General features: G+C 36.8%; 1 protein-coding gene across 2 annotated transcripts in view; it reads right to left on the reverse strand.

The window, feature by feature from the left end:
* Window positions 1-13100, reverse strand: part of Cntn3 (contactin 3) — a 396519-nt gene that overhangs the window by 285922 nt on the left and 97497 nt on the right. For both annotated transcript variants that reach the window (XM_060383858.1, XM_060383859.1), the window contains exon 2: window positions 12823-12957. In XM_060383858.1, the coding sequence (XP_060239841.1) occupies window positions 12823-12877 (55 nt within the window). In that variant the 5' untranslated portion in view covers window positions 12878-12957. The remainder of the gene's footprint in view (window positions 1-12822; window positions 12958-13100) is intronic.

Consider the following 13100-nt stretch of genomic DNA (forward strand, 5'->3'; position numbering starts at 1 on the left):
GGTATTAAATAAAAATGAAAACAAATCATAACAAATACTCTGAGCTACTGTAAATTTTATTTTGTGAAAAATATTTGGTTCTCCAAACTTTGACAGATCAGTGGAATGTATCAGTGAGAACTACTTGAGCAATACACAGAACACACCCAGTGTTCCTTCTAAGAAGTTCTTTCTCATGAAGGCAAGACAAGACAGTAGCCATGAATAGATCTTAACAATATGAACTTCATTAGACTATGAAGCTACTTGTATCCTCCAGCTATGTCCAAATTTTTTTTACATGATAATGAGGTATTTTTACCCATCAAGTTCACACTCAAGAAACAAGCAACATCATCAAAACATCTTGTAATACTTTGAGTGTGCAATGTTTTATTTGTATCATTGCTATCCCATGTTGTGTACGGAACAAGGCGATTGTTGGACTTGTCTATAAGCCACAACAAAGAAAACCCTAGCCAACTGCCTAATGGACTTTGTGTTTTCTGATTTCAGAACAGCTCCATCTGCAAGGAACAACTTCCTTAACTTATCAGGGAGGTTCTGCTTCTGTTCGTTTCAATGCTGCTCACCTGGGAGCAACCCAAATGAAAGATGCTCTGATATGTGTCATCTTATGCTTTCCTCGTGCTGAGTTGGGGAACCTACCAAGTCTTTGCTCACTCCTTCTTAACCTTTATATCAGAGCAAGGCATCTGGTCTTCCTCCTTTTACTCAATTTTCTAAGTCTCACTTTCAATAGTTTCACAGATTGTACTCACTATATAAATACCTCCCCATATAAATCCCCTAGTAGACACTGTTAGGCCCAGCATGAGTATAATTTTCAGAAAGGATGAAGAGAACTCAGAAGACAAAATCTCATTGATGCAAAATCACAAAAGATTTATTTTAACCATTGCACAATGGGCTCACCCCTGCCAGTCAGCAAAGAGTGGTCCTGGGAGACAAAGGCCTTGGGTTTTTAAAAGACAAGGCACAGGAATTTTGAGGTTGCAGTCTTGGCAATTCAGGATTGGATGAGGAAGATATAAAGTAAGATAATTGGTTAGTCTTAGGTGCTCAAGCTTGGCCAGTCCTGCCAAGTGTGGATGCAGCTGCAATTAAAGGTGGGGGTGGTTAGTTCATCCTTGAAGATTGGGGCTGCGGGCTTTTGGCCTGAGATCAGGGTCTACTCAAAAGAAGGACTGAGGCCATCTGGGTTGGTTACTAAGAAACACTATCAAGAAGACAAGGGTCTGGTCATTCTTTTTGCTGAGTAAAGGTCATTGCTTGCTCGCTTTTTTGTATCTGTCCTGACAGATAGGGTCACATTCCTTCGTTCTCTGGAAAGGTACTAAGAGGCTTTAGCTTAACCTGGACCTAAAACTCAAAACTATAGGCTTTAGAAGAGATATAGGTTACAAAGTTAGTCTGATCTTTTCAACACTAATATTGAAACATAGTTCCAATCTTCTGCTAAACACACATTCCAGCACTTGTCATTCACATAATTTTCAGCCACTTCAGCATGGTGAATGCCTTAAACAATTCCAAACTCCCGTCTCCTTTCATGCCATTTATTTTCGGTTAATTTTTCATTATCTTCCCATTCAGTTTCAAACCTCAAAAGCTCCCTTCAACAGTCTTCTCTCTCACTTAGCATAACCATGCAATTGCTTGTCACAATTCTTCAGTTTTGACTTTCTCATTTTTCTCTTCTCCAATGCTATCTTTGTACGTCAATTGCTATCAGTTGGGCATTGTTGTTCAGGTATTTCCTGAGAATTGAAACAATCCCTCCTGGAGGAAGAGAGGGGCTCCTGAGACTCAGGCAACTCTCAAAACAAACAACACTCTGGAGCTCATGAAACTTACATGACTCGGAAGGCCACACCCCAAAGTTATATGTGCATAAAACATGTGCTAAGGAGACTAGATCCTCAGTGGATCTGATTGCAAATAAGGATGCAGGTTTCATCAGTCTTCAGCCATGCTGGGGTAGGGTTTTGGAAATACCACTGCTTGTGACTCATCCATGCTCCTCTTAAGTAAGCCTAAAATACTCAAGAGGTTCACCAAGATAAACTTGGCTAAAAGTGCTTTCCAGTCTGTTATCACCACCCTATGAGAGATCAGTGGGAGTTTTTTTTTTTCCCCCTTCAGAAAAAGTCATGCAACAGGCACAAAATTTACCACACAGGTGATGTACTACAATACTCTCCAAGCATCTCTTCTTTCATTTATCCTTCCACTCTAGCCTAATGACATGCCATTGGAGCAAAATTTTTAGTGCAAAGATAAAATGGTAACACAGACCAATCTTTAGGCTTGACCACTTCCTTTTAATCCATACCACCAACTATAGTTTATTCATAATATAATAAATGTTATATTAATGATATAATAAATAACAATGTTAATTTTCCAAATAAAAAGGGAAAATTTAATTTATATATATATATAACTTCAAATGTATAATCTTATTATTTCTACATGTAATCTGTGTAAAACAAAATCTTTTTTTTAACTTTTTATTGATTCTTTGTGAATCTGACATCACAATCCCACTCAACTCCCTGCCCCTTCATACCTGCTTTCTACCATTTCAATCTTGCCCCACCCACCCCAAGAGAAAACAAAACAAAATACATAACAAGAACAAAACCAACTTGCCATGGAAGCTATAGTGTGTCACAATGTATCACATAGAATTACCTTTATTCCATATATCTTACTTGCAAATGTACATTACAATGAATCACTGGTCTGGTTCTAGGCCTCTGGCTTCTGCTACAATACCAATACTGGATCCTCATGGAGACTCATCTATGAGATCATGTTGTTGCCCTGTGTCATGGAGAGCCTGAAGCTTTGCATCTGCAAGACTGGCTCCTTCATGTGATCTAGCCGTTCAAAGACAGGGTAGATGGTGTGGTGGGCTAGCTCGAAGCCTTACATCTGGGCCTGGGTAGTAGCTGAGCTGGTCAGACCACCTGCTCACCCACACCCTTACCACCAGAGTGAGCTCTCCATTACTGCATTCAATTTTTAAAAGGGTATGTTTTGATTAGTTTCTTTAGGTGTACAGATTTTAGTATGTTTAGCCTTATTATATGTCTAATATCAACTTATGAGTAAGTATATACCCTGTGTGTCTTTCTGCTTCTGGAATGCCTCACTCAGGATGATCTTTTCTAGTTCCCACCATTTGCCTGAAAATTTCATGATTTCCTTGTTTTTAATTGCTGAGTATATTCCATTGTATAAAATGTACTACAATTTCTGTGTCCATTCCTCCTTTGAGGGGCATCTGGGTAATTTCCAGGTTCTGGCTATTACAAATAAAGCTGCTATAAACATTGTTGAGCAAATGTCCTTGTTGTATACTTGAGCATCTTTTGGATATATGCCTAGGAGTGGTACAGCTGTATCTTGAGGAAGTGCTATTCCTAATTGTCTGAGAAAGTGCCAGATTAATTTCCAAAGTGGTTGTACAAGTTTACATTCCCGCCAGCAGTGGAGGAGGGCTCCCCTTTCTCCACATCCTCTCCAGTATGTGTTGTCACTTGAGTTTTTGAAATTAGCCATTCTGATGGGTGTAAGTAAAATCTCAGAGTCGTTTCGATTTGCATTTCCTAGATGACTATGGACATTGAGCATATCTTTCAGGGTTTCTCGGCCATTCAATATTCCTCTGCTGAGAATTCTCTATTTAGCTCTGTAGCCCATTTTTTAATTGGATTATTTTATTTTTTGCTCTTTAACTTCTGGAGTTCTTTATATATTCTGGATGTTAGCCCTCTGTCAGATACAGGATTGAAGATCTTTTCCCAATCTGTAGGCAGTTTTTTTTGTTCTGGTGACAGTGTCCTTTGGTAAGATGCTCAATCCTCATTCTGAAAGGCAAAGAGGATAGACATTGGAAGAGGGGGCAAATGGAACAGGACAGGAGCCTACCACAGTGGGCCTCTGAAAGACTCTACCCTGCAGAGTATGAAAGCAGAGGCTGAGACTAATAGCCAAACTTTGGGCATAGTGCAGGGTATCTTATGAAAGAAGGGGGATATAGAAAGACCTGGAGGGGCAGGAGCTCCAGAAGGAGAGCAACAAAACTAAAAAAGCTGAACACAGAGGTGTTTTCTGATATTGGTACTTTAACCATGGACCATTCATGGAGATAATAGAACTCCTGCACAGATGTAACCCAAGGAAGCTCAGTGTCCAAGTGGGTTCCCTAGTAATGGGAACAGGGACTGTCTCTGACAAAAACTCATTGGTCTGCTCTTTGATCACCTCCCCCTCAGGGGGGGTGCAGCCTTACCAAGCCACAGAGGAAGACAATGCAGCCACTCCTGATGAGACCTGACAGAAGGGGAGGAGGACCTCCCCTATCAGTGCAGTGGGGGAGAGGCATGGTTCGAAGAGGGAGGGTGGTATTGGGAGGGGAAGAGGAAGAGAGCTACAAGTGGGAAATAAACTGTAATTAATAAAAATAAAATATTATAAAAATGGTATGTTTTGTTCTTTTTACAATAACATGTTTGAAATTCAGGGTGCATTTTACTTTTATGGAAAATCTCAGTTTGGAATTCAACTGAATTCCAAGTTCTCTGCAGCTACATGTAGCCAGTAGTTACCACCGTAGTAAAAGAATACCTTGAAAGATATTGCTTGGATTTGATACCTAAGCTGCACTTAATAACTGTGATAACCTTAGACAAAATAATAATGCATCCGTTTCTCAGTGACTGAGCTTGAGCTAACAAGGGAAGTATCATAATTGTAGGGTTACTTTTATTTAAATAAACATTTTCATGGACAGACCTGGAGGACATAAACGTTAACTGAAAAGGCTAGGCTCAGGAAAACAAATAGCAAATGACCTCACATGTCTACTGAATCTCAAATAATCCTACATGTAGAAGCAGAGAGTAAAACAGCAGTTACCAGGGACAGGGGAATGCAGAAAGAGGTAGACATAGCTCAGTAGCTCAGGGATAGAGCTTCAGATGAGCAGGGAGATACTTCTGCAGCTTTATTATCAAGCATGTTGAGTGGAGTAGTATACTGAAAAATTAACAAGATGGTTCTTGACAAATATGAGGTAGAGATGCATTAATAAGCTTTAAAATCATTTTTCGTATACATATATATTTTTTTTCACAGATTACATGCATGTTTGAATCAACATCAGACTAGGGTGGAGCATATAGCTCAATGGTAGAAAGTTTGACTTCCATAAGATGGACCCTGGATACAAGTCTTCATACTATACCTGAACAGAAATCATTGCATACCATAAATATATGCAATTTTTATTTGTCATTAGAAATTATTTTTATATTAAACCTCTGTAATGAACCAATCAAAATCAATTGTTTGTGCCAGGGTTGCCACACAGCAATGTTCAAATATACATTACTTACAGTGTTTAGTGTAAACATTATTCTATGGCAGTTTTATATAATTTAGAAGGTGAGTCTATGTTACACTTTTCTCTAAACTTGCTCATATGAACACAGGCATGTTTGTGTTTGCATGTGACTGTGTGCGTATGAATTGATCTACACTCCATTATTCATGGGTTAACACTTAACTACTGCGCTCTTAAAGGGAGCCACCATCTCTTTAGCTCTTCTCACATGATTCGATTCCTGGAAAAGCCTAATGTGCATGGGGACATTTATAACACTTTCATGTGATGAGTACTTTAAGAGAGCTTAACACTTAAGTAATAGAAATTAAATCAGTTTGAATGAGCACTTTGTTTCCAAGAGTCAGTGGATTAATTATAGGATACTTTTGAAACAACAGATATTTTGAGAGGTAAACAAAAATGTGGGTCTTATTTAAATTATATGTTTGTTGAACTCTAATTACACTTCCAAAACATTTCTTAAAGTTTACTTATACTTTTCTTGGTCAACATCAAACACAAAGAACCCCAACATGGGCAGTTAATGACCAGTGTTAAAGGAACGAAACATAGCAACCATGCTTACACATCTTTTACTGATGCTCACATGTGGTTGGCCTGCCAAGATTTAAATAAAATAAATGAAAAGACAATGCTAGGGGTCAGCGGCTGCAGTCATGAGAATGATCTGAAAATGATCTGTAAAAATATGGAGTGTGTCAGACTGTAAGAGCAAAGATCAGTGAGATCTCCATTTGACCAGTATCAGTGTTATCAAGCCTATGTTATACGGTTCACAAACAGGACAGAAGAAGAAAGCCATCTCTGACTTAAGAAACTAGTTCCTTAAAGAATGAACTCTAATACCAAACTTAATCTTTAATCATTTTCTCGGTGACAACAACTATGGTGTTATTAAAACCAAGTGAAAAAAAAAACACGTCGTTTTTTGAGGGAGAATTTAATAAGTTTATTTTACTCTCACATCATTATGAAATTACAGTGTGGACAGAAAACTAAGAAAGCTAGTTAATTGTATTATGATAACATTGAACAGAATGGATGTTATGCTGAAGGCACATAAAGTCATGTATCAGTAGGCGTAAATAATGTTTGAAGAACAGAACCACCGGCCTAAGACAAATAGAGAATATAAGTTTACAATGCAGGCTACAGCTGTAAATTTAGTCTGCACGTTTCCCATGACTAAATACACAATGCTGAGGGAAAGCTGCAATCAACTATGGTGTCTATAAACTTCACACTCAATTATAAACTGTAAAAAAATTTATTGAAATTATTCAGTGGCTGCCATCTACACTTCTTACAAAGGCAGTGATTAATCTCAATGACAATAGGTTTAGGAAAACATGAGTAGACATGGGCAGCCATTGTCTTCCTTACCCCTGATACAGGTGCATAAGTTCAAGAGTCAAAGCCTTGAAAAAAAAAATCATGATTCTGTCACTTCTGCAGGTTGGGGATAAATATTTATTGTGTGCCATGTTATTTTGTAATAGTCTCCTTTGAGATTATAAATGTTCTATCCTGCAGGGGAGCTCCTTACACAGGAAGGCAAACAACTAAAAAAGAGCTTCAAGAACTTGCTGAAACTGACCAGATTCACTAGACCTCTCCCTGCTAGAGCAAACACTAAATGCTGAGAGTCTCTCTCGGAGAGGAAACAAAGCTGAGGTGCTCAGAAGCTTTCAGAGGTGAAAGGCTGCAAACAAGACTCTTGAGACCAGAGCAGCTTCCTGCAAGAGATTTCTACCAACTTAGGGACTTGGAAAGGATATCCTCCACCCTGTGACTGCCTGCACGCTGGCTGTGGAGTGTGCTCAGGTTTACCAGCTTTTGTCTTGTCACCCATGCTGGGGTGAGCCTTAGTGATGCAGTTGTCTCTGAGTCATTTCTGCCCTTGTAAGTAACCCCTCACTCCTATTCCTGTAAGTAACCCCAATAAAACTCCTTGGTTCTCCAAACTGGACTTTGGTGGTGTTTGGACCACCTTGGGATTCCTATTTGGAGTGAGTAGCTGAGTGTCTTTCATCTCCCTAGCAAATGTTTTGTCACACAATGCACGTTTAATCTTGTTGGCAGCAGATTGAGAATCTCCTAGGAGTAGACCACACTCTGGGCTTTTCCAGTCAGGGAGAGATAAAGATCTGGATCAAGTGAATGGAGGGACTCATTGGTAGGTTCATAATTTGAGTCCATCATTGGAAGGAAATGGCACATAGTTGGAGGAAGTATGACATCGGGTCATGTTTCATCTCTAACTCACCCATCTGTTTCCTTCCTCCACTTCCCATCCATCAGAAGGGACCAAAACTCTTCTGTCAAATGATTTCATACCTTTGAAGTTCTATCTTACCATAGGGCCACAGACATGCAGCCAAGCAACCACAGACCAAACCTCTGAAACCAGGAGCTGAAAGAAAATGCCGTATTCTTTAAATTTCTTCTCAGTGAAATTCACAATCTTTTATATTTTAAGCAAGGAGGGGAACAAGATCATCATGATGTCAAAGAACAGCTAGCTTTCCCTTGACCCATCTCATCACCTTCCCCTGAACTTAACTTGCTAAGTGACTATAGAGCAGCCACCACAGAAACTTAGATTTGAGGGCTGTTTGCTAAGATCCACTGTGAAACATGACATGTTCCACAAAGTTTGATGACAAAGTAGTCCCTGAACCAAGAAAATCTTGTTAAGAAAATGTCATTAGTTCATTAGTTTATTCCAGTCATTGGGTGAAAAGGCACAGTTCCATCTCAAGACTGTCTGGAGTCAGTTTCTGAATCTTGCTGGCTTCATCATAATTGCAAACTAGAGTATCTATTCGAAATCTTACCTTAATATGTGCTAAAAGGAATCTAACAGACTACTCTCATAAAATCAATCCATCCCAGAATGAGTGTTACTCATTTTGACATGTGACTCCTAGATATTGCCAAATTTTTAGTAAATGATGATAAACAGCTACTTACAATCATTTTAGAAGATAGTAAAATAAAAAAGGCTTCATAACTTTTACAGAAAACTCCAAGTTTCTATATAATGTTTTAAATAAATATCTGTAAATTGTGTTTTTATTTCTTCAGTTGAGGGAATGAGATGAGAGCCTTTCCCAAGTCTTTCTAGCTCTTTATTACCTCTGCTTTTCTGGTTCAACTCAGCTGTTCTGTTCCAAGCTCCTCTCCACGCTGACTTTCAAATTGGCTCCTCTTGGCTTTTGACTAAATTTCTCTACCTAGTGTAAAACTAATTTTGACAATGTTTTAATCTTCTAGCTCCTTCTCATACTCTGGCTCATTCTGTCGTTGCCTGTATCTAGCTTGTTCTTTCTAGAACCTTTCTCTGTAAAAGTGTTCAGGTAGAAAACTTTAAGCTAAAAAAAATTCTCTTCTCTCTCCCTGTGCAATTAAGTAGCCTCTCTTTCCTGTTCTATTCATATGAGAGTTAGGTTTATCATTTCTCTGAATCACTCTGTTAAATCTTTCTCAGATTCATTGTTTTATCTGTTCCTTATTTAAACTTTACTTTCAAACACTGTTGCTTTCCTCTATAAACTAATTTGGAATTATTATTTGGGATCAAAGTGTGTACTAAGGGCATGTCTGTAATCTAGCCAAATCATACTGTAATCCACAGTGTGTCTGCATTCCAACTAGGTCACATACACCTAGAAGATTTTTGGATGTGATCCCTTGCCAGAGCAGCCATATTGCTGGATTAAAATTTCTCTGTAGGAAGACTCACCCTTTCAGTGGACCATGGGAAGGGGATAAGGGCAAAAAGAGTGGGAAGGTGGTTCCAGATCGAATGAGGGATGGGGCTACAATCAGGATATAAAATGAATAAATTGTAAAAAAGAAAAAAAAAGTCCTCTATAGTTATCACAAATATTTTGTCATTAATAACGGGCATTTCACCAAAGCATTTCACCTTACAAGACTAATATTAAAACAACAGAGACTGTTATATGACAAGTTTAGACTTCCCACATAGAGTGACTGAGGCATTCTAGTAGGCCTGAGCATGGCAAACATGTCACCAGTGAGTTTTGCCTTTTAACCTTCTGTCCCATTTCCTCTACCTTGCTAAACCATTATACTCTAAACCTAAAGCTACCAACGTCTATTCCCTTATTTGGATACTTCTTCCTCTTGAAGCTACAAAAGTCCTGCTATCAAAGTATCGAATTCCAGCAATCAAAAAGAAATCAAATGTCCCCAATTGGCTACCCTAATTAACATGCCAGCCAAAATTAACCAACTCATCTCCTTTCCCTTTATAAACTGGCATTTGTCTATTGGCCACATGTTCATCCTCTCTAGCAAGAGGAAGTCTTTGTCCTTTGAGCAAATACCCCTTCCCCCTCTCCCTTGTTCCTTTCCCCTTCTCTCTAATCCTCTATATCCCCCTGTCTTTGTTATTCTCTGCCCTTTATCCCTCTGGAGCAAATAAATCTTCTTTGTGCCAAGAACTTGGCCTTGGGTGTCTTGTGCTGATTACAAGGTTCTTGCAGTGATTAAAGACTTAACCATGCTCATCACACAAGGCAGGAAGACTGCCACACTAGGTCTTAGCCTGAGCAAAGCCAGCCTCCAAAGTGACACACTTCCCCCAGCAAGGCCACATTTAATCCAAGAAAGCCATACCTCTTAATAGTGACATTCCCTATTGGTCAAACATTCAAACCCATGAATCTATGGGGCCCATTCCTATTCAAGTCACCACAGTCCCACAATCAGAAATTGATTTCAAAGCATGGAAAGCAGCCAAATATTTATTGACAGATTATCATATTCAGAAAACAGCCTTCTAATTTTAATAATGCAAAAAGAATACTGCCATTCAATATATAAGCAATAACCAACATTCAATATTTTTTGTAGCACATAAAATCAGCCAAATCATACTCTGTAGTGTAATTATGAAGATTACCATTTCTCTAGCAATATATTACATAGAATATATTAGACAAAGTCTAATTCAGTTCTTCTGTGAATATTTCATTCCTAATTCAAGGTGATATTTAACTTTCTTATAGGTACTTTCACATTTTAGTATGATATACCTTGCTTTTTTCCTGAAAACTGTCATAAGTGTGTAAAACATGCAGAAACAAAAATGCAGGCATGCACACAATGCAATTTTCATGTGTAATAGAATAGCATTTTAAACTTTTGAAAAACAGTCCTATTTTTCTTAACTATGCAGCATTTTCATTTTCTCAGAATGCCATTATTTTTTCAACCAAATTGCAGGATTTCAAGGTAATGTTTACAGAAGTTACCACCCTGTAGAAGAAGACTACTGACATGGGCTGTCATTTTGTTCTTTTTACAAAAAAAATAAAATAAAACAAAATAAATCCAAACTATGTAAAATAACTAAAGACAGAAAAAGGAAAAAAAAAATAACTGTGTAAGTCCCTATTGATCATTCTTTCTCCAGACCCCACTTACTTAATCTGAAATTTGGATATACTTGCTGCCTTTTCCTTCAGTACTTGAATTTGTTCTAGAAACAGAATTAAGTACCTTAGTAAAAACTTATAAAAAAGTGTGTAGGGGGGGAGAGCCTTTATTTACAAAGTTTAAAGCTCTGATCTAGGATTGCTTGTAAATTTTTACACCTTTTCATTTAAATATATGAAAAACATTTGAGTTTTGATACAAAAGACATGTACTCTAATATACAGAGGCATGGCAATCATTTACTGAACATTCCCATCTGCCTTATTCATTCTAAAAGAAAATATGCTACACTTTTGTTAAGGCTCTGGTTCCCTAGAGAAAAGGTGTTTCTAGACCCTAAAATATGAGTACTGATTTGTTTTCATGATGTGAAATGATTTTTATAACAATATATTTTCAAATGGGTCAAAGAAAGTAAATGAACAAAGGGGTAAAAATACCTACACAAATGTAAACAGACAAAACAAAAATGGCCAAATGGCACAAGAGTCAAATCAAATGGATGGCATGATCCTATTCACCATATTAATATGTCTCTTATGCTTTGAATCAAAAACAGAAATGTAGTTTTACATGTCATATCATATATATTATACTTCATTTAAAAATTATTTTCTTGCACACTCCTCAAAAATTAACAAAATGGAAGAATAACAAATGAATTAAAAATATACTTTCATAGGATATAAATATGAAACATTTTTCTTTTGTCAAACGTTTTGAGGAAACAATGAGAAAATTGTAACAAAATGTCTCAAGTATGTGTTATAAGAAAAATTTAAAGAAAATACCGTCATATTTTAAAAAGTATATTGCCTTTCACATGACTCAACCCTTAAGCATCAAACTACAGGCAACCCTGGAATGCTGAGAGCAGGAGAATTAGTTCTCCCCAGGAATAAGCCCCTAATAGGCCTCCAATACTAAGTGGTCAGCCTCAAAACTGATACATAATATATTTTTTCTTATATATATATTTTTTCATATACACATACACACACACACACACACACACACACACACACACACACACATATATATATATATATATATATATATATATGGCCTGAAAAGGTAGTATTTCTGTTTGTGGATAAGTACCTATATACATATGAATGTATGAATATATATATTTTAGTATTTATATTTATAATATTTTACAAAAGGAATTATAAGTTTGAGAGGGGATATGGTCGGTCACATCAAGTGCTTGAAAGAAGGAACGAGAAGGGTAGGGATGATACAATTATAAAAATAAAATATATTGAAATAGATATATATAATCTTATAATTTCTACCCTTTTCCTTGCCCCCTTCGAACCTTTCTCTTACCCACTGACAGCTCCTATTTTTCCTTAACTGTTTTTACATATATATAAATATTTATGTTCTAATAAACATATAAATATTGGTAATAACTATATAAATATAAAATAAAATTAAAAGTGAATTTCTCTTATAAGCAGAGTTTCTCATTTTCAGATTCTTCAGAAACACAAATAAATATGAATTCACAGTCACAAATTTAAGGTGTAATACTGGAAACACTTATTAAATCAGTAATATAATTTTAATATCAAGTGTTCTTACAGTTTCAATGGGAATATATTGACTTGTTAAAATTAGATAGAAGAGCCAGAGAATCCAATTATCAGAATTAAGAATGTGAATCTTCTTTCTGAGAAAAAAAGACCTGTTTGTCTTTGACAGTAGTGTAATTTTACCTCAACATTTAAAAAGGATTTGAGATTAATCAGGCATAGACAATCATGCCTACAATCCCAGGACTTGGGAGATGACGGCAGGATGATCAGGATCAAAATACTTAGAATGTAGTCAGTCTAGGCAACATGAAACCCTGTCCCAAAAACAAAAGCAAAGTATTTAAGCACATGACTCAAGAATAGTTCATAGAAAATATAGCTTATTGTTACCTGCCAGGCAGCCAATGAATGAAAACAGGATCAGCTGTTTCCATGACAACATCATCTTTAATTGCCAAAAGCAAGAGTAACTCTTGTCTAGTCTCTGATGAACAGAATGCTTTGTCTTCGAGTAAATCCTTTAATCTGAAAAATATATGTAAAATAAATTAGACATTTAAAAACCTGTTTCTTTTTAAGAGAGATTTTATTCCTTTAAACTGTGTATCATTCACAGAAATTCACATTCTCAGATAAAACAAATCTTTTTTGTTACTGAAAACACAGTA

The sequence above is a fragment of the Meriones unguiculatus genome, chromosome 5 (assembly GCF_030254825.1).
Source record: "Meriones unguiculatus strain TT.TT164.6M chromosome 5, Bangor_MerUng_6.1, whole genome shotgun sequence".
Taxonomy (NCBI): Eukaryota; Metazoa; Chordata; class Mammalia; order Rodentia; family Muridae; genus Meriones; species Meriones unguiculatus.